The sequence below is a fragment of the Symphodus melops genome (assembly GCF_947650265.1).
Source record: "Symphodus melops genome assembly, chromosome: 8".
Lineage (NCBI taxonomy): Eukaryota > Metazoa > Chordata > Actinopteri > Labriformes > Labridae > Symphodus > Symphodus melops.
The window spans coordinates 4,143,581-4,162,000 of record NC_136698.1 but is presented as its reverse complement, the minus strand read 5'-3'; the positions used below and the strand labels follow the sequence as shown (position 1 = coordinate 4,162,000).

At 41.9% G+C, this 18,420-nt stretch overlaps 1 protein-coding gene and 1 long non-coding RNA gene across 2 annotated transcripts in view; one reads left to right on the top strand and one right to left on the bottom strand.

The window, feature by feature from the left end:
* Positions 1 to 127: 127 nt before the first annotated feature.
* atg4c (autophagy related 4C, cysteine peptidase) lies at positions 128 to 10,523 on the top strand. Its single transcript, XM_079351442.1, has 11 exons — positions 128 to 778; positions 879 to 1,000; positions 1,473 to 1,556; positions 1,969 to 2,199; positions 4,689 to 5,028; positions 5,481 to 5,551; positions 6,878 to 7,047; positions 7,226 to 7,304; positions 8,076 to 8,152; positions 8,651 to 8,770; positions 9,248 to 10,523. The coding sequence occupies exons 2-11, from the start codon at positions 925 to 927 to the stop codon at positions 9,413 to 9,415; spliced, it is 1,416 nt and encodes a 471-aa protein (XP_079207568.1). The 5' UTR covers positions 128 to 778; positions 879 to 924; the 3' UTR covers positions 9,416 to 10,523.
* LOC306828788 overlaps positions 6,920 to 18,420 on the bottom strand; it is a 100,679-nt gene continuing 89,178 nt past the window's right edge. The window contains exon 8 of the long non-coding RNA XR_013779781.1: positions 6,920 to 7,002. This is a non-coding gene — a long non-coding RNA (uncharacterized lncRNA). The remainder of the gene's footprint in view (positions 7,003 to 18,420) is intronic.

The following is an 18,420-nucleotide window of genomic DNA, read 5'->3' as shown; positions in this document are numbered from 1 at the left end:
AAGCGTTACATTGTGAATAATAAACACATAATGTCAGTGTGGTTACAATATGACAAAAATGCATATGTCATTTTATATTTTAGAGCGTGTGTATCTTTTATGTAGTGTATTTCTTATACTCTATTTCTATTACCGTTCTTCTATCTATTATAATATGAATATTCAATGATTATTATTATTGTGTTTGACAGCAAACACCTTGTCTTTTCAATTCTAACATGTATGACTGTAATTGTATTAGTTAAATCTCGACACGTTTTAATGTTGTTTGATAAGAGAAATATAAATAAAGAGAAACTTCTTAAAGCATGTTTATAATAGACACGCCAAAAGGAGCAGGTGAAAATTAATCATTAGTGATGTGAAGAAGCCGTCAGAGCATCATTTGTTTCCTGTTTTTTTTTTTTTTTAACTCTTCGTCTTGCTGCAATACAGAAGAATTCACTTGTTTTAGTAACATAGAATAACCAAAACAAAGGCACAATGTATATGCCAAATATTGGGAAATATTCTAGTCTAAACACCGCCCGCCTGGGCTGCTTTTAATATTAAATCGAGCTTCCAGAGCCATGACTCCTCCCCTACTCCTGGTGGAAACACCGCGAGATCACATGACTTCATTTCTCCTTCCCCAGTGTAAACATTGGCAGTGACAGCAGCTCAGTGTTATGTTTTGCTTCTTTTATCTCTTTTTATCACACAGTGTGTCGGTATGTCTTTGGTGCGGAGCTAAAGAGCGAGCGTGAGCGGGACAAATAACTGTCTTGGAATCACCAAGGTAAACGCATAGAGCAATCTTTTTTTTTTAATATAACATTTTTATTGACCCTGTTAACGGTGTTAAGTATGATTTTCTTTGTGTTTACTGTGTGCTCCAGGGTTTCTAAGCTGTGTGGGAATGGGTTACATCTCTTACCGGCCTAAATGGAGAATAAAGGGAGCGACGAGGTGGAAAAAATGAAGACAAAGTTCATGTCAGCGTGGCACAATGTGAAGTACAGTAAGTTACTTGCCCGAGGCTCTTACTCATACAAATACACAGCACAGCAGCCAGTCAGGCTTCTGTCTTCTGTGTTTCTAATGCTTCACTGCTGGGCTGTTTTCCCCCTTTATCCTATTTTCAGGACTGATTTACTACTTCATCTTATATTGCACATGTGAACAACAATAATAAGAGCCTGCTTGAAAAAAACATGCATCAACTCAATGAGACGACAACCACACGCTGCTGAGTCAGCTCTTAAAATAGGTCCTTTGTCATACCGTCCACACTGAATTGGGTTTTTTTTTCAGGTCACTGAGGTGAAATTTCTCCTGTGTTTCTGTTTACTTCAATGGCTATTTCCTGCGCTTTTTATTACAGTAAAACATTGGGATCATGAGGCTGACCCAGCGTATTAAAAAGAAAAGGTGGAGGTTTGTTTCCTTTCAGCCATTGGCAGTGAAATATTGTCTTTTATTGTGTCTCTTAGGTTGGGCTCTGAAATCGAAGACCTCATTCAGTCGGAATTCCCCCGTGTTTCTCCTTGGAAAGTGTTACCACTTTAAGGTTGAAGGTACAGTTTAGTTATGCATTTTTTTTCTTTTTTACCTTAATTAATCCTTGTTTGTCTGATTCAGATCAGAAATCCTTTTCACGAGGGAAACCTTGCCAAGATCAGCTGCATTACGTAGTTTCAAGGAAAAAAGGCTAAAACTATCAGAAGGTTACACATACTATTTTAGGAAAAGCAAATCACACAATCTGCAGAGAATGAAAGTTGTTGTTTTAATCCTTCAAAATTTAAAGTAAGGATAAGTAGATGGGAATCTTGCCCGGACTGGCTTTGCTAAGAAAACACAATAATCAACAGTTATTAAAATACTATCTGACTGCATTACCTGTAACCACAAACACATGTTGGACATAGGAGAGAAAAATGCGAATGGAAACTCTCGAGTGGATCACGTGCCGTATGTTCTCCTCAGATGACGACAGTCCGACAGAGGCCTGCTATGAAACTGCAGAAGAGGGTTCCATGATGGGGAACGTTGAGGATTTCCGCAAAGATTTCACATCCCGTGTATGGCTCACCTACAGGGAGGAGTTCCCAACACTGCCCGGCTCCAGCCTGACCTCGGACTGCGGCTGGGGCTGCATGCTGAGAGCCGGGCAGATGATGTTGGCTCAGGCTCTCGTGCTGCACTTGCTTGGAAGAGGTAAACGGAATAGTTGGAGTTACATTAAGCACCTTTTCTTAGCTCATAGTTATAGTCGTTGTTTGAGATGGAAGGAACCCTAAAAAGATCAATTTGAATGCTGTTCAGATTGTCAAAGTGATTTTTAGATCAAGAAGTTGCAAATTTTCCGCTTAGGAACTTTTCTAGGGACAGGAGGGCACGTAGTCTTTGAGTTAGATATTGATTCATTAAAAACAGCGATAAGACAGACTGAAAAATCAATGTAATATTTTAGCAGTAATTGAGACGGTTTATAGGAGTTCTAAAAGATGTTATTTGTCACATTTATTGTTTTTCATTAAATTCCAAATGAAATTCATTTTAATGAAATGGTTAATGTAATCAAGTAAGAATAGGCAGTCGTCGTGGGCCAGCCTGTTCAAACTACACTTTCACTTTATAAAACCGAGATTATTTTCACAATCCATCCACCTACACCGTTAATACATTGATGATCACAGCACTGACATGTAGAGACAGACAACCAGCCACATTCAGATCCACATCTAAGGACAATTTGTACCAACAATGCTCTGTGAAAATAATAATTCGACACGAAATCAGATGCCAAGTGTCGACAGCTGGAGACAGTGCATTAGATTAAAACATTTATGCAGCTGTAATACTTTTTTTTGTTGTTTCTCAAAGTGAACAGAAGTTGTGAAACCTCTGTAAATCCCACTTGGTTGCCCTTCCTTCACAGGTCGCTGATATAACAGTCTAGAGGAGCCTTTAAACCCTGAAAATGTCGCTCCTTACGTACTTTTGGTGGAACTTGGCCACAGTTCAGCGTGAGCTTGCAGATTTGTCTGTTTCCCAGGCTTTTGTAACAGTATGAATGGCTTCTTATTTAACTGCCCATGTTAAATAAGAAGCCAGCTTTGTCTGAGAGGGGAGGCTGCTAATGCTGCAGACGTTTCAAAAGATGTCCTTAAATTAACTCAGTTCATTTTTGGAACTGCTGTTTGTGACTAAAACGTGATTTCATCAGTAATATTTAACAGAGCTCAACACTCCATTTGACCGTGAGGTAAAGAAAGGTTTGATGGGGTCAGGTGATGGTGGACGTTTTGGAAACTACTGCGACTGACTCGTGACAGATTTTCTCGTTCCCCACCTTTAGAAAGTTAAATTTAGTTGATGCAAGGAGTTTCATCAAATGAGCGAATTCCCCATTTATTGGCCAGGTCAATTGTCTGTAAAGTGCCCTACTTTTTATGGCTCGACATAATGAGAAGAGTGCCCGTTTAATGCAGCCATTTAGAAAACAATATTTAAAACGTGTTCTTCTGTCAAATCTAAAAGATGTCACTGATGAAATATTTCTATAAAATGCCTAATGGTCACTAAAGGATATTTATTGATCAATTTCACTCGGATTCACTTCATACCAAGGTCATTTTGTTAATGCCCTACACTCCAATCTGGCTGCTTTTATAGCTGGGCCACTCCCTCACTCTCTGCCTGCAGCTCCCACCCTGTTTGTAGGGCTGAGGCACGTTAAAGTGAAATATTGGGACACTCAGACTTAGAATTGAACGCACTGACACTTCTTCTCTTAATGAAGTGCACAGGGTCCAAAAAAATGCTGAATTTCACAACTTCTCAAAGACGTTATGTTCTCAGCGCTGACGCTCTTCAAGGAGCTTGATGAAGTGAATGATGAGCTAAGTCCCACTCTATTACTTCTTCTTTTACAAGATGTACGGCCGCTTTTTAATGTAGGAATTGTTTATTTTTTTTATCCTGTATTGTCATGTGACTTTAGGTTTACTATCTCTTTAATTTTCACAACAGATTTCCTTGACTCTCTCCTCCACAAGTAACGACTTTAGTCAAAGTTAAGTTCTTAGAAGTGTGCCGTCTTGGCTTCTTTTTACAATGCGTTTGAAGAGATGTGCATGTTTGTACATTTGATTATAGTGTTTTGTAGATTTTTGATTTGGCACCTACTGGACAGCCCAAACACTATTTCCTTGTACTCGTACAGTGACGATAGCTTATCTTATCTTGTGCTTCAGGCTGTGTCGCACTCGTTTTGTGTTACATAAAATATTCATATATATCACTATTATTAAAGTTCAAAAAGTCTTCAAAGTGTTCTGAGTGTCAGATTTTGATAACTTCATGTGATGTTGTAAAATCAAAGAGTGATCTGAATATGAATCAAAACAATAGTGATTATAATACGAGCATGAATAGAGCAGTCCTTATTTGTACGCAGTATAACATTATAATGTGAAACTTGAATGGACTCACCTTTAGTTGTCTTGATCGGGGATTTCTTACTTAATATCGTCATCATGTGGTGTAATTATTCCCAAATGTGCCCAAAAAGCACGAGATACTTTGTTGTTACTCCCATTAACCATACTGTGTATATCGTCAGGGTGCTTGAAGAGCGTGTTTACTGCTCTCTGATGCTGCCCGTAGCTGTAATGTTGTGTGCATGATTTATTCCCCTGCAGACTGGACCTGGTCGCAGGCTCTGACTCTCCAGCCTTTAGACACAGAGACCTGGACTACCACCAAAGCCAAGCGTCTGGTGGCCTCTCTGGAGGCGTCTCTGCAAACTCCCAACAGGCCCTCCCATGAAGGAGCACCATCCCTGCACCAAGCCCAGGCTCTGGGATCTGCAGAGGAGGCAGATGAACATTTGAAAGAGATGTACCACCGCTCTCTGGTGTCCTGGTTTGGAGACAGCCCGTCAGCTCAGCTAGGCCTCCACCGGCTGGTCCGCTTGGGTCTGACCATGGGGAAGCAGGCAGGGGACTGGTATGGTCCCGCTGTGGTGGCACACATCCTCAAGTAAGTCCAAAGAGTATAGCAATAAAACGTTGAACCTCATACCTCAAATCAGTTAGAATGGTTCTTGTTAAATGACTAATCACACGTTTTTTTGACTGATAAAATAATTTGAATGAACAATGTGTTAAATCCAACATTTATAACTACCAGCGCTTGTTGTGTCTAATGTCAAAGAATTTAACATTAGTTTAAATAAAGTTCAGGGACAAGGTTTCCAACATCTCCCTCGTTAGAGTGTGCACATAAAATGTCCTTCAACATTTAAATATTGAACTTAATGTAGAATCACTATAAACAGTGTGTTTAGATTAAAGGTGACAGACTGGATACTGCCTGCTGCTTCTGTAGCATCTCTGCCTGTTGAAATCACAAACTCACTTTACTCTCTCTCTCTCTCTCTCTCTCGCTTGCTCCCTCCCTCTCTCTCTCTCTCTCCTCTGTTTCTCTCTTAGGAAAGCTGTCGAGGAGGCGATGGACCCTGGCTTGGCGGGTCTAACTGCCTACGTCTCCCAGGACTGCACAGGTATGAAAGATGAGCCTGCTGTTGATAAAACAGGATCCTGGGCACATCGCCCAAACTGACCCTTCTTTTTCCTCCATCGTTCTGCTGCTGGGAGACTCCTGAGCTGACAGGGACTCTGTGTGTGTCTGTTCCCCAACAAACACATCCTCTATAAAAACCCAGAACAGCCCACTGCAAACTGCTCCTAAACCCAATAACTTGGTGTTTGAGACCTTTGTCTTTGGAAAAAAAGCAGCTGAGAGCCACAGTGTCCTGCGGGTGTGTTGTGTGTTTCAGACAAGAGAGTCAGGGAGAAAAGGAGGAGTTTAAATAAAAACCCAACTCTGACTATTGCATTGAAAGAAATGAACAATACATGATTTGTTTAAGTAAATGATCATTCCATGTTTACCAATGTAACAACTAGCTGCTTTTGTGTTTTATCTTCAGTCTGAACCTTTGGTTGTGTTATTTAGCAGTATGACATCGGACCAGAAGAAATGGTTACTCTTTATAAGTTAGACAGATGAACACACAGTGAAATAATGGTAAAGACAGAGCAAAAGGGAAATGAAGAGGAACTGATTGAATTAGAAAAACAATCAAGATGATTTGTCGTGTAAGATGAGGAATCGGTCCTGGGCTTCTGAACAGCTACAGACAGAAAGACAACATTCAACCACATTCACATTAAACATGAACCGCTGAATATAAATGAGGAAGGGCAGAATAAAAAATAACATCAGGCTCTTTAAATACGTGTGCCAAAGTGCAGAGAGACATCACTGTCCTGCCTCATCTGATGTTATTTAAACATTTTACACACCGAGGGATGGATGCATTTACAAACATAAACCCATGAAATTAAAGAAGTCCCACTTATTATCAGTATTGTTCAATACACAATACTACACAATTTGGTGACAATAGAGTTGACATGTTTTTTTTGTTTTTCGGAGACACATTGTGAAATATTTCAGGACGAAGTTTCATGTCAGATTCAAGAAATAAATGTGTCCTGACATAACGAAAAAATCTGAACACCTTTAAACAGAATAAAATACCACCCTTGTTATTGCACCAGGTGAAACTAAAAGGAGTGGGACTGTTTGCAGTTAGTCAAGTCTACTTTTTTTTATTAAAAAAAAACAAGAAGAGTTGACCAGAGATTAAACGACAGTAAACAACTCGGAGTTCTTAAAAATGTCACCAACAATAAACAACAAAGACGGACTGAAAGGCTGCTGAAGAAGAAAAAAAAAAAGGCTGATTGACATACAAAGAGGGCAGACATGGATTCAGACAAATTGACCTCTGTCTGACCTCTTACTTATCGATCCTCTGCAGTGTACAGTGCTGATGTCATCGATAGCCACAGGGCACCAGGAGCCGGGCAGACCTCCGCTTCCCCGCACAGCGACCGGGCCGTGCCTTCATCCAGCCGAGCTGTCATCATCCTCATTCCTGTGCGGCTGGGAGGGGAGAAGACCAACCCAGACTATTTTCACTTCACCAAAGTGAGAGGGGCATGACCTTTTGACCTGTTTATTAACAACTTTATACATGTACACACCGGCACACATAAGAGCTGCTTTCATAATGGAAACAGGAAGTAGTCACTGTCGGGAAACATGAGTTTGAAACATCTGTTTTTATGAGAAATGAAAGTGTCTTCTTTGTATTTCCTGCTTTCAGAGCATACTGAGTCTCGAGTACTGCATTGGCATCATCGGAGGAAAGCCCAAACAGGCGTGCTACTTTGTGGGATTTCAAGGTTAGTGTTAGCTTTATGCAAAACAGAGAAAGAAACAGAGAGAGAGAGGTTGATGTGAATAGCAGATTATTTTGCATAATGCATCCTTCTAATGAGGAGAGACAAAGTAAGTTAATGTATTCATGTTTGCGTGAGGAAAACGGAGAGGAGTGGAGCTGGGAAGCAAGTGAAGCAGGGCTTACTTTATTCTCTCTGACCCATCAAAGCCTCGCCCATTTATCACCAGTAAACCTCCCAAGTTGTGTGCAGTAATTGATTTCCATAGGAGGCATGCATTAAATTTCATCCTGGCCCCAAAGTGAGCCACTCTTCATCACCTTCAGGAGCCAGGAGGAACCTTCAGTTGTACATCTTGGCAGTCAATATTTACACATTTACATTTTTACCAATTTGAAATACAGTGGTGGATGATGTCTAAATGACAAGCAATACATTCTCCCTGCCAGGGCGCAGCTCCTCGCCGCATTTATCACATGTAAATGCTCCAATATAATTGCGTGTTTGTAAAAGTAATTCCCACCCACAAAAATTAAATGACAGCCTCTTTTCCTGTGCATGTAGAGAACAAACGCATCTGATTATGCAGAATGTAATCCACCCTGGTGGATATTAAAAAGCAGCAACCTTCTGGGAGGCATATTTGACGCACAGCAGCCTAACAATAGGCCGAGCGGGTGACTTTGAGCTGCTCTGCATAGAAATTGGAGGGAAGTGCGTTTTTGTAATAATCTGATGTTTTTGAATAACTTGTCTTTTGTTTTGTCCTTGCAGATGACAGCTTGATTTACATGGACCCTCATTACTGTCAGTCTTTTGTGGATGTCAGCACCAGCGATTTCCCTCTCCAGGTAATGTGAAATTACACAGGCGAGCTGACTGGCTGCCCCAGTAATGTGAATTTAATAGTGTCTGTTAGTACTTAAGGGTATGAATCTTAGAGTAGCCCTCAGCCCAATTACAGAGTCTCTATCTGCTGATTTATTTGCTGTTCAGATGTGTGGAGCTGCCACGTTAGAGAAATACGGCAAATACTGGATCAGGTACGGTGAGCGTGAATATTTCACGACCCATACATAAAAAAAACAGCGCCAAGATCTGTGTAGCAACTTTGTTTTATGCTTTTGCATGCAGTGGTATACAATGTGACAACACACAGGAAGTGTAAATTTATGCTGTGACAGCAGATAAATAGGATTTCATTCATCAAATGATGCAGAATACATCTCATTCGCGGTTTGACACCGCCGCGGAGTGCATGTTCGTACGCCCTGCAGGTGCTGCACATTATCTGACCCTTCAGCTTGATTAATATTTGCTCATGTATTCTGTCTCTCTCCTCTCTGAAGTCATATCACTGCCCCTCACCAAAGAAGATGCCTTTCAGCAAGATGGACCCAAGCTGCACCATCGGTTTCTACTCTCAAAGTGTTCAGGACTTTGAGAGAATCAAGAACGAGTTGTCCAAGGTACGAAAAAAATCAAAAGTAATGCCTTAATAAAATACTCCATAAAACTTTGTGCAATGCTGCCAACTTTTCCCAGTAATTATGTTATGAAGCCAAGTTAGTTCAGTTTTCCTACCTGTAAATGGGAATTCAGTATGATAAAAGTCGACCACTAGGTGGCAGCATTTAGCCATGAATCTCACTTATTCCTTTGCCTCTGGAACCAGTCGACATGCTGGGTCGATGGTTTAAGGAAGTAAGAGTCTTTCCTCCTTCAACCTTTCCTTTCCACGATAAAAAGACTCCATAGATTATATTAAAGTAATGTGCTGAAAATTGATCACATTGAATTTATTCTTAATTAATTAGTTTTGTTGCAACATTGGAGAGCACATAGACGGAAGAAGAAGGCCCCGTTAGACGATGTGATGAAATTCAAATTGTTTCTGAACATTCAACCTGGTGTAAAGCTTGCACACCGTTCTGTTCCTGCTCCAGGTGCTGCAGCCGTCAGCCAAGGAAAAATACCCAGCGTTCACTTTCGTACAAGGTCACGGCAAAGATTACGACCTGTCGGCCGGCCTGACCCCGGAGAAGAGAGAGTGGCCCTTCATCCGTGACCCGCGGAGGACGGTGACCACTGCCGGGGACTTTGTGCTGCTTTGACAGCACTCTTCAGAACTACTGACAGGAAACTTCTTCTAATGAATCAAAGCGCTCCACAGCCGAAACCTTGAGTCTGAGCCTGTTGGGACACTGAAGGTTATCCAACTTTTCCTTCTTTTTTTTTTTTTAAAAACAGTATCGACCCTGGAAACTTTAGCTGTTGCCCCGCACTTTTTCTCCCAAACTTTTTAGACTTCAGTTGATTAGCAATGCAGGCCTCCTGAACACGTTGTGAGGAAACCTTGGGACATGAAGACGAACATTTAGAGGACACTTTTCATTTTACAACATCACTGTTATTTAATATCTTTTTAAAGACAACTTTTCATAGTGACTGAAATCACACACCAGATCTTGCTGTCTGATTATTTTGCAGCTGAAGTCTGTCGTAGCACTTTCATACTGATTTTCAACTCGCAACAACAACTTTCGTTGAGAAGGAGAAACTACAACAAGTGTCCCCCGCTTTGCAGTCCTTACACGGCTACAGTTTTACGGTTAGTGTTCAGCTAAGAGCAGTATTGTAAAAGCATACCTGGTCATTATGAAGGGCCAATCACTTTTTAAAGATTGACCTCGGTAACTCCTCGTGACTTCTCAGCCAAAAACATTTCATCGAACAAGATCAAGTCTTCATTTGTCCTCAAAAGGAGAAGCACACGAGTTACCAGCTTTGAGGGACACTTTGTTTAGAATAGTCAAGGTTTCCTTTTCCCTGAACTCTCCTCTCTCTCTTCTATGCAATAATATGAGTGTTGTGTAACAATGTCTTTGATTGCCATACCGCCTTTTGTCAAGTGGCATACATTTTGAGTCAGTGAAGCGTCACAGTGCAAAGTGAACGGTGCTGAAACGAGATCTCACGAAGCAATATCTCTCAAAAATGACCCTTTACATAAATTCCTTAAGATTCAGGGAATTGAAATGTACTGTAGAGCTTCTTTTTTTTCTCCATGTAGCATTAAGTGAGTCATGCTAATCTTCTAAAGCTATATTTATTTTTAACTGTGTTCTGTTTTTTTGTGTTCCTTCATAACGACACAGATTAACAGAAACATGTACTGTGGAATCATTTTCTAACACTGCCAGATTAAAGACGTTGAATAAAGTCAGAGTCACTTTTCTTTTTTTTCTTTTTTTTTTTTTGGTCCTTTTGGAGAACTTGAAGGGACTCGTGAGGAATGCAAAAAAAATGTTTGTTTCATTTTCTCTGCCAGATACAAACCTCAGTGGTGTGTTGAATTGTATTCAATCCTTTTCTCTCCCAGTCAATTGTTGTAGATTAAAACTAATCGTACGTGCTAACCACCTCTACAGCCCATTAACCAAGGACCGGAAAATATGTGACCCAGCGACACTGCCGGCAATTGTGTTCTTCCGTGGAGGAAAAGAAAATATCCTTGTGTGCAGAGCTCTGTTACCATGGATAATCTGTGTGTTGCCCCCTTAGTTTGAGCTATGCCCGACTGTTTTCCTGTACAATATAAATTCTTGTATTATGATGAGCCTTGCTTCTTAAAGGAGGGAACTGTCCCTTCAGTAAGTGATCCGGGGCAAGGGTGAGGAAGGACAGACAGAGGGAGAAGAATCCCTCGTCTGTCTTCTTCTGCACCATGGAGAAGCAAAGAAAAACCACATAAAGGCATCATTTAGATCCCTTGTCTGATCTCGGAGCCCCGTCCATGTCTCTTTTTCTGTTAGCAGACGGTCGACAGGCTATGTGGACAGAGCGGGAGCATCAAGTATGCAAGAAAGAGCAGCGACATTCTCCAAGTTTGGAAGAACAAGATGGGATATTTGGGGATTTTTGTCTGACACATGAAAGAGCGTTTGTGCTGGGGGGCACGCAGAGCTCTGAGGGTTGACTGTGTTCTCCTTGTATTTACAGGGGATGTATGAATATTTGATTAATGAGTCGCAGGCTCAGGGGAAAGGCATTAAGTGTGTGCTGGCTTTACAAAGCTAGCTGATCACAAACAGACACACACAGACGGACACATACACTGTGCCAACCTGTTTAACACAGCTGCCCAAAGTGTCGTTGACCTTGCAGATTCCTAAAAAACTAATCTGCAGCCGAGCAGATTCCTCCCAAAGAGGGGGTCCACGAGAATCACTCCTCTGTTCTCCTGATGGAGGAATGGATGGATGGGAAGAGAGCATTTAAAGTCTCAGAGACACAACGAATAAAGATTGTATTTTGGGACGATCATGAAGTCATATGAAGGGTTTCTTTTTTTAAAGGGGACTGTGGAAGGCCATTAATGAAATAAAATCACACCTGTATTTATAAGGCAAAGAAGATCTAATCTTACAGCACATCCTACACAGTAGTGTAAACCAAGAGGATTAGATTAGCTTTCACAAGTTCTCAGATTTAACATTTTGAGAAATGACAGAATAAGATGAGGATCTCCTCCAGCCAGGATCCGACCATGATGGATGACACTGAGGACATCCAGGAGAATTAGACTGAACAGAAGGAGACAGACACAGGAGGAAATGTTACATGCACACTGCAGATGTGAAGGAGCTACAAAGTGAAGTGTCTTGAGTTTTTCCATTCAAAGGAAGTGTGTAAATTTATATGGATGAGTGTGTAGTTTACACATGAACGTCTTGTCTGTAAGTCATCCTAAATCTAAAGTGTCACTCTACCTCCCTGTCTTCACACCAGGTGCAGGGGTGCTAGATTTATACCCAGCAGCCCCTGCCCACCCTTGTGGAATGCCATGCATCTTCAAACAGGTACTTCACTTTGAAATCTCATCTCGGCGTGATATCTCTAGGCGGCTAAATATATCCGGCTCCCAGATCCCGCAGCCGTCAGAGCGTAAATACCGCCCGCACTGCATCTGACTTCTGCATTCAGAGTCGAAAGTCTGTCCACGCAACTGTTCACTTGTCTCCACCCGGCTCCTTCCACCAACTCACCCCCCGTACGCCATCTATCCCGTCCAAAGGAGCTCCCGCAGAAGTGCTGAGGCATTACATGCCTCACACATCTCTTCTGGGCTGAAGCCAAAGACATGTCATGATGCTGTGATTAATCAGCAGCACGCAGGACAGCAGCTTTAAGGGGGCTGAAGCATGTGAACATGACCTTCTGTACATATCAGGTCAACAACACTCAACTTCTTCCTCGCCCCAAAGTATTAAAACACACTTTCTACCAGGTTTACTGACTCACAAGTATAGTGATGAATCAGTGACGTCTCTCCTTAAGTATAAATGATAATGAGCAGACAATGTGATCCCACCTCTGTACCTCTAATACAGAGGTAGCAGCAGAGTAGTTACAGCTCAGGGTGAGATGGGATTGGAGGAGCCAGCAAAGGGAGGGCAACGCTCTGTGTGTGTGTGTGCATGTCTGAGTATGTGTGTATGTGAAGCTCCTTCTGTTTCTGCACACGTGCTTCTCCTACGACATAACGCAATGTGAACTCACAGACTGGGATAACAACATAGTACGCCGTTTGGGATTTTGTATGAATGTCCAAAGACATGACGACGGAGGGGCGCTGTTGAAGGAATAATACTCTGAACAAGGAAACAGAGCAGCAGACCAATCTGGAACAGAAGGACCTCCGCCTCGAGCTCAGAGCAGGAGTGGACGCTGATAAACTGGACAGCATTGTGGACGACTGGGAGGAAGAGACTATTGAGTTTTTTTGTCAACCAAGAAATGATTCCCCTTGGCCAGCTGCAGAAAAAGTTAAAACAAACCAACCAAACAATTAAAACTACCTACATAAAAGAACTACAGACTACATACATCTGTAAAAAAAAATATATTTAAAATATTTTATATTTTAATATATTTTAAAAAATATCTAGAACTCATTAGTGTGGGCTGAAGCACTTTTCTTGTTTCTCTTCCTCCTGGGAGGGTTGCAGCTTGATGGAGGCCCGAAGCAAAGCTCCTACCTGTGTTGGCTAACCTCGTCCGGCTGTGACAACAAGAAGGGACCTGGAGTTAACATTTAGATAACGGATGTGTTTGCTGCTCTCCATTTCCATTCCTGGTGACAGGGCATCTTAGGAGAAGCATCACGGGTTGTGTGTGTGCGCACGTGTGTGTGTTTGTTGGAGCCACAGGACACTCCTGTGTTTCCTGCATCTCAAGGGTGATGCGGAGGAACGCCGAAATTCCTCATTCTGCTGTCCTCTGAGGCATGGCCGGCCCTCTGTCAGCTTTTACTAACCAGATGCATCCGAAACACGCAGCCAGGCTGAAGGCAAGGGATATTGCCTGCTGTGTAACTGTCGACTTGTTTCTCATTGCTGGTGTTGAGCAGAGCGTGGGTGCATGTGTGTGTGTGTGTGTGTGTGTGTGTGTGTGCGTGTGTGAGTGTGTGTGTGAATGGAAGGGTGGAGGTTAGAAAGGGTGTCAGCCTGTCTGTCTGTTTAAATGTGTTTGGCAGGACATGCTCTGAACGTAGGAGTGTATCACCCACCACACACACCAGTAGGATGAACATAATGACTAGTTTTGTTTGTTATTGACCTATCAACTGTTTTCACTATTAATGTACAATCTATAAAGTGTCCAAAATGTTGATCATCATGATAACCGAAAAACCAAATGGTGGCTTTAGCTTTGGGGTCTGGGAAAGACACTGAACTGTGCTGATGACTTTACATAGATTCTTCTGCCATTGGTGTGTGAATGGGACATGTAGAGTAAAGGCGCACTGACAGTGGCAATCTTTAATGTGCCCAAACACGATTCATCCTCAAAGTCCAGCTGCTTTGACAAGTGGGAGTGCCCCGGTCACTTCCTCGGCCCTGGCATGCTTGGTAGAAGTGTGCTTTGGCACGGTACAGTTCTTGCATGAGCAGGAAACGTGGACAGCCATTATCAAGAAATCCTGGAGTGTTATGGCTAAAGCTATCTAAAATGACCCCAAATAAAATAAGACACTGTGCTGTTCTGTAATGTGCGGACGCACATTAGAGCACACGTGAAATAAATCAAGACAGATACCTCCAGGAAAGCCATGTGAGTTTTTTTCTTTGGGGATTTTTCTCTTTCTGGTGTGTGCATATGTCCGTGTGTGTGCGCTTGAAAGATCTCCCCCATCCTGTAGATTTGTGTCCGTGTGCAATACTTCGCAATCTCATCTCCATCTAAAATTCCTGCAGGCCCTGTGCACCATTATCACGCAGTTGCAATAAAACCCACAGTAATTAAAGGGGATCTGGCTGTAATTGCCTCAGTGAATCAACTTAATCAGCACCTGTGCTCACAGTCGACCTAATGGTGCAATCTAACCTTTTAATACCCCAGAAATTAGAATTGTAAAAAATTATACACCTGATAATCATTCTGTATTTTGAAACTCTTGAGTGGACAATGAGTGGACCATTGTCCAAGGCAAATATTAAAGATGTGCAGACTGCTGAGTGAGTCCATGAGAGAGAGAGAGAGAGAGAGAGAGAGAGAGAGAGAGAGAGAGAGAGAGAGTCTGAATGAAGAGGAGAGAAAGAGAGGTGGAGTAAAAATGAAGACGGGCTGATGTGATACAGAAGTGTTCATATTGTAATTAAAATGATTTTCTATTTGTGTTAAAGTTTCATAATGTCTGCTCTTCTTAATGTGTGCTCATGTTCCTTTAAAAAACTTTAAAATCAACTTAATCAAATGACTGATTGTTAAGGACAATGATCAAAACTGTCTGCAACTCTTTTTTATGCTGAAAGTTGATGTTGAAAATTGGCCTAAATTTGTTTCACAGCAGCCTTTATAACAAATTATCTAGATTACAGATTGCTATCTGTTTCACAATCAGTAAACTTGCCCTGCAGCCAAAAAGTGCCTTAAAGCTTTGCTTTCATGTAGAGTTTAGTGAGTTTTTACACGCACATTTCAAATGAGACCAATTGCAAACCTCCTCGACACAGTCGACATTTAAAAGAATGCATAAAATCGAAGGGCCAAATAGAAGGATCATATGAAGTGTGATGATGAAACATTACATCGGATGAAGAAATCTCTTGTATAAACTGCTACACCAAAGGAGAAGGTACTATTTCAGCTCAGTTTTAACCCCAATATAACCTTCACAACTTTTTGACATTCGGACTTTTCTCCCAGAAAGATGAGAACGTGTCGGCTTAGTGTTATTGGCTATTACTCTTTTAGCTTTGGCGATATGTTCTTTGCATGTTCTGGTACTAATTTTATGTGTATATTACTTTTAAAAACAGGGGCAACCAAAGTGCTTTCACACACGGAGAAGCATACATAACAACAAAGACACCTAACCAACGACAACAGTAAATGAACCCAAGCAAAAACCAGACCAGCATCTTAATAAATACCTGCTCAGGCCTTTTGTTTAATGCCAAAGAGCCGAGTGCTTCCAGTTCTAGGGATTTTGTTTTAAAGTAGCGGGCGTTGGCTAAATGATAACACATTTTGCATAGTGCATAGTGTTGTGGATTATATAACTTCAATGTCTACTGATGGATTTTTGCCAGCATGTTTTACTCCTACAGTATCTTGCAATTCAACTTCCCCACACTCTCACAGTTAAACACAGGCAAACAGCCCCAAAGAAATCTTTACAATGTCAAATATGGAGGGGTCGTGTGAATTAGTTCATATTAACAAGTACCATGATGACAAGGTGTCAATAGGTTTAACTCTAGAAGCAACAACCATAGTCTGTAGGCTATGGTAGTTGCTATGAAGTGAGGAGTGCCTTTCTGAAAGTGTCTGTGGTTTAATGGAGCACGGGCTAAATGAATGAATGTCCTCATTTTAGAATTAGATGTTAAAGTTTGTGAAAAAAAGATAACATCAACAACAACTGTAGATTTCAATGCAAACAGTACTCATTGTTAAACAATACAATAACAAGCACAAGAAAAAACACAGCTCACGACACAGCTAAAACCATGAATTAATTAGTACGCCCATTACTCTCTCCGTGCTGGGCCCACTGCCTCATTGAAATATAGGTCTTTTCAACACATATACCTAATATACTAAAAAAGAACATTTAAAATGATTCAGTGGCCTGTGTGAACGCATTAATTTTCAGTACTAAAAATATATTTTTAAGCAGGTCTCGGGCCCTACTTCTTTTCTTGTGTGGAATGCATAATGGATTCCTATGTAATCCATTACGGCTGCTGAGGGAGCCAGAGATAAAGAGTCTCCAGCAGCAGCCACCCGGGGTTGTTCTTCTTTAAATGAAGTTTTAATAAAGAACGACGCAGAGGCTGTGCAAGGTCAATTATCAGACTTTTACCTCTTCTGATGCTCTCCTCAGATCCCGGTGCTTAGTTAACCATAATAGCTGTCAGTCATAGCCTGCTGATCTACACGTAAAAATGTCAGACGCCCAGACGAAGGCTGAACCGATCTATCCAACACCTCTGTCAGTGTACGTTTACTGTTGACTATTTTTCGTCCTGACTGGCACGTAAGGTCGCCTCTGTCACAGACAGGCAAATCAGGAGAGCCGACGGTGGGCGACGTTCATTTGTCAGCGCCCCTGGTTGAGGAGGATATCTCTTTATGCATCAAGAATACGTTAAAAATCAGCGGGGGTGGAGATATTAATTTTGTCTGTCTGTGTGCTCGTTCGGCGTTGAAAGTTGGAAAAAGCCCCCCCGACCCGTCTCAAAGAGTGAGGTGGATTTAATGTACAGGGTGCTTATGAATACACTTATGTATTCATTTGAGCAATAAACGCCGGACTGGGTACCACACAGAAAAACAAACTGCCTAGCTTCCGGCAGCCATTTTAATTAAATGCCATGGATTGTCAAATTTATCGATCCCCGCCCCCCTTTTCCCCTGATACAGGCCTGAAGGATGTCCTGTGCCATTTCCATATCTTTAGCGGCTTCTCCTGCTAATGTGAGTTGAGGGATGGAAGGAGATGGAGGTCTGCTTGGTTAAATTGGGTCTGCTGGCTCTGGAGCTGAGAGAGCAGGGGGGGTGTAAATGGATGTAGATAGGCTAAAGGGGGGGTTGTTCATGTCCTGAAGCGATAGCCTCACCCTCGCTCTCCCTCTCTCGGAGCAGATCTGTGTACAGATGGGCGTCTGACAGGCCTACAGCTGTTCTCCTAATTGTTCATTAAGTGTTCTATTGATTCCCTTATTCCGAGTACATGTGTCTTTCAGCCGCCGCTCTCCATGTGATGTGGCAGACACACATGCCACACACACTCACACCTACACACATCCTGGCTGAGAGGACCGGCTGATGCTTGAAAATGTGAGCTGCCACTTCTAATCCAGGCCTTCTCCTCTCCGCAGGGTCCGGCAGAGCAATGGAGGCGGAGCGGCGCCCGACGCACTAGGCTTTTATTTTCCAAACTTTTAGCATCAATCAATTAAAGTGCTGGCAGCATCATGGAAAATGTTTAATTCCTTTTTAAGCGGCAGCAGCTTCAGATTGCACCTGGCTGATAAAGGAGGCTTGTGTGAGTCTATTAGATCCTGATACTCTTGCCTGATTACTCGGGGAGAGTGCAAGCTTTATTTAGGCAGAAAATGGTGAAGATCGACGGCAGAGAAAAGAGAAGAGGAACAGAGTAGAGAAGATGAGAAAAGGGAAGAAAAGAGGGGTTAAAAAGGATAAAATTGAAGAAATCAGCTCCAATTAACTTCTGCCTCAGTTTATGGTGTCCGAGTGGAGCAGTTCTCATCCTGATCCAAATTTCACCTGCAAGCAGAGTTGATAAAAAAAAATCACACCAAGGTCTGTACTCTGGTGTGAATCCTCCTTTTGCTTCCAAATAGACCTGATTTAAATAATCCCACAAAGTCATCCATGTCTCTTCTACTTCATGAACCCGAGATAAGTGAAGAACCGAATTTGAAGTAGGAAAAGGAGAGGAACTTGACGTCATAGCTACAAAGTTTCTCTGTGTGCCGGATGAAAAGCTGCAACATGCCACGCACGTACAGACCAAGGCAATCTGTTTCAGCACACTTATGAATTTACAGAAAATGCAGCAAATAGAAAAGGTAGTATTATATGG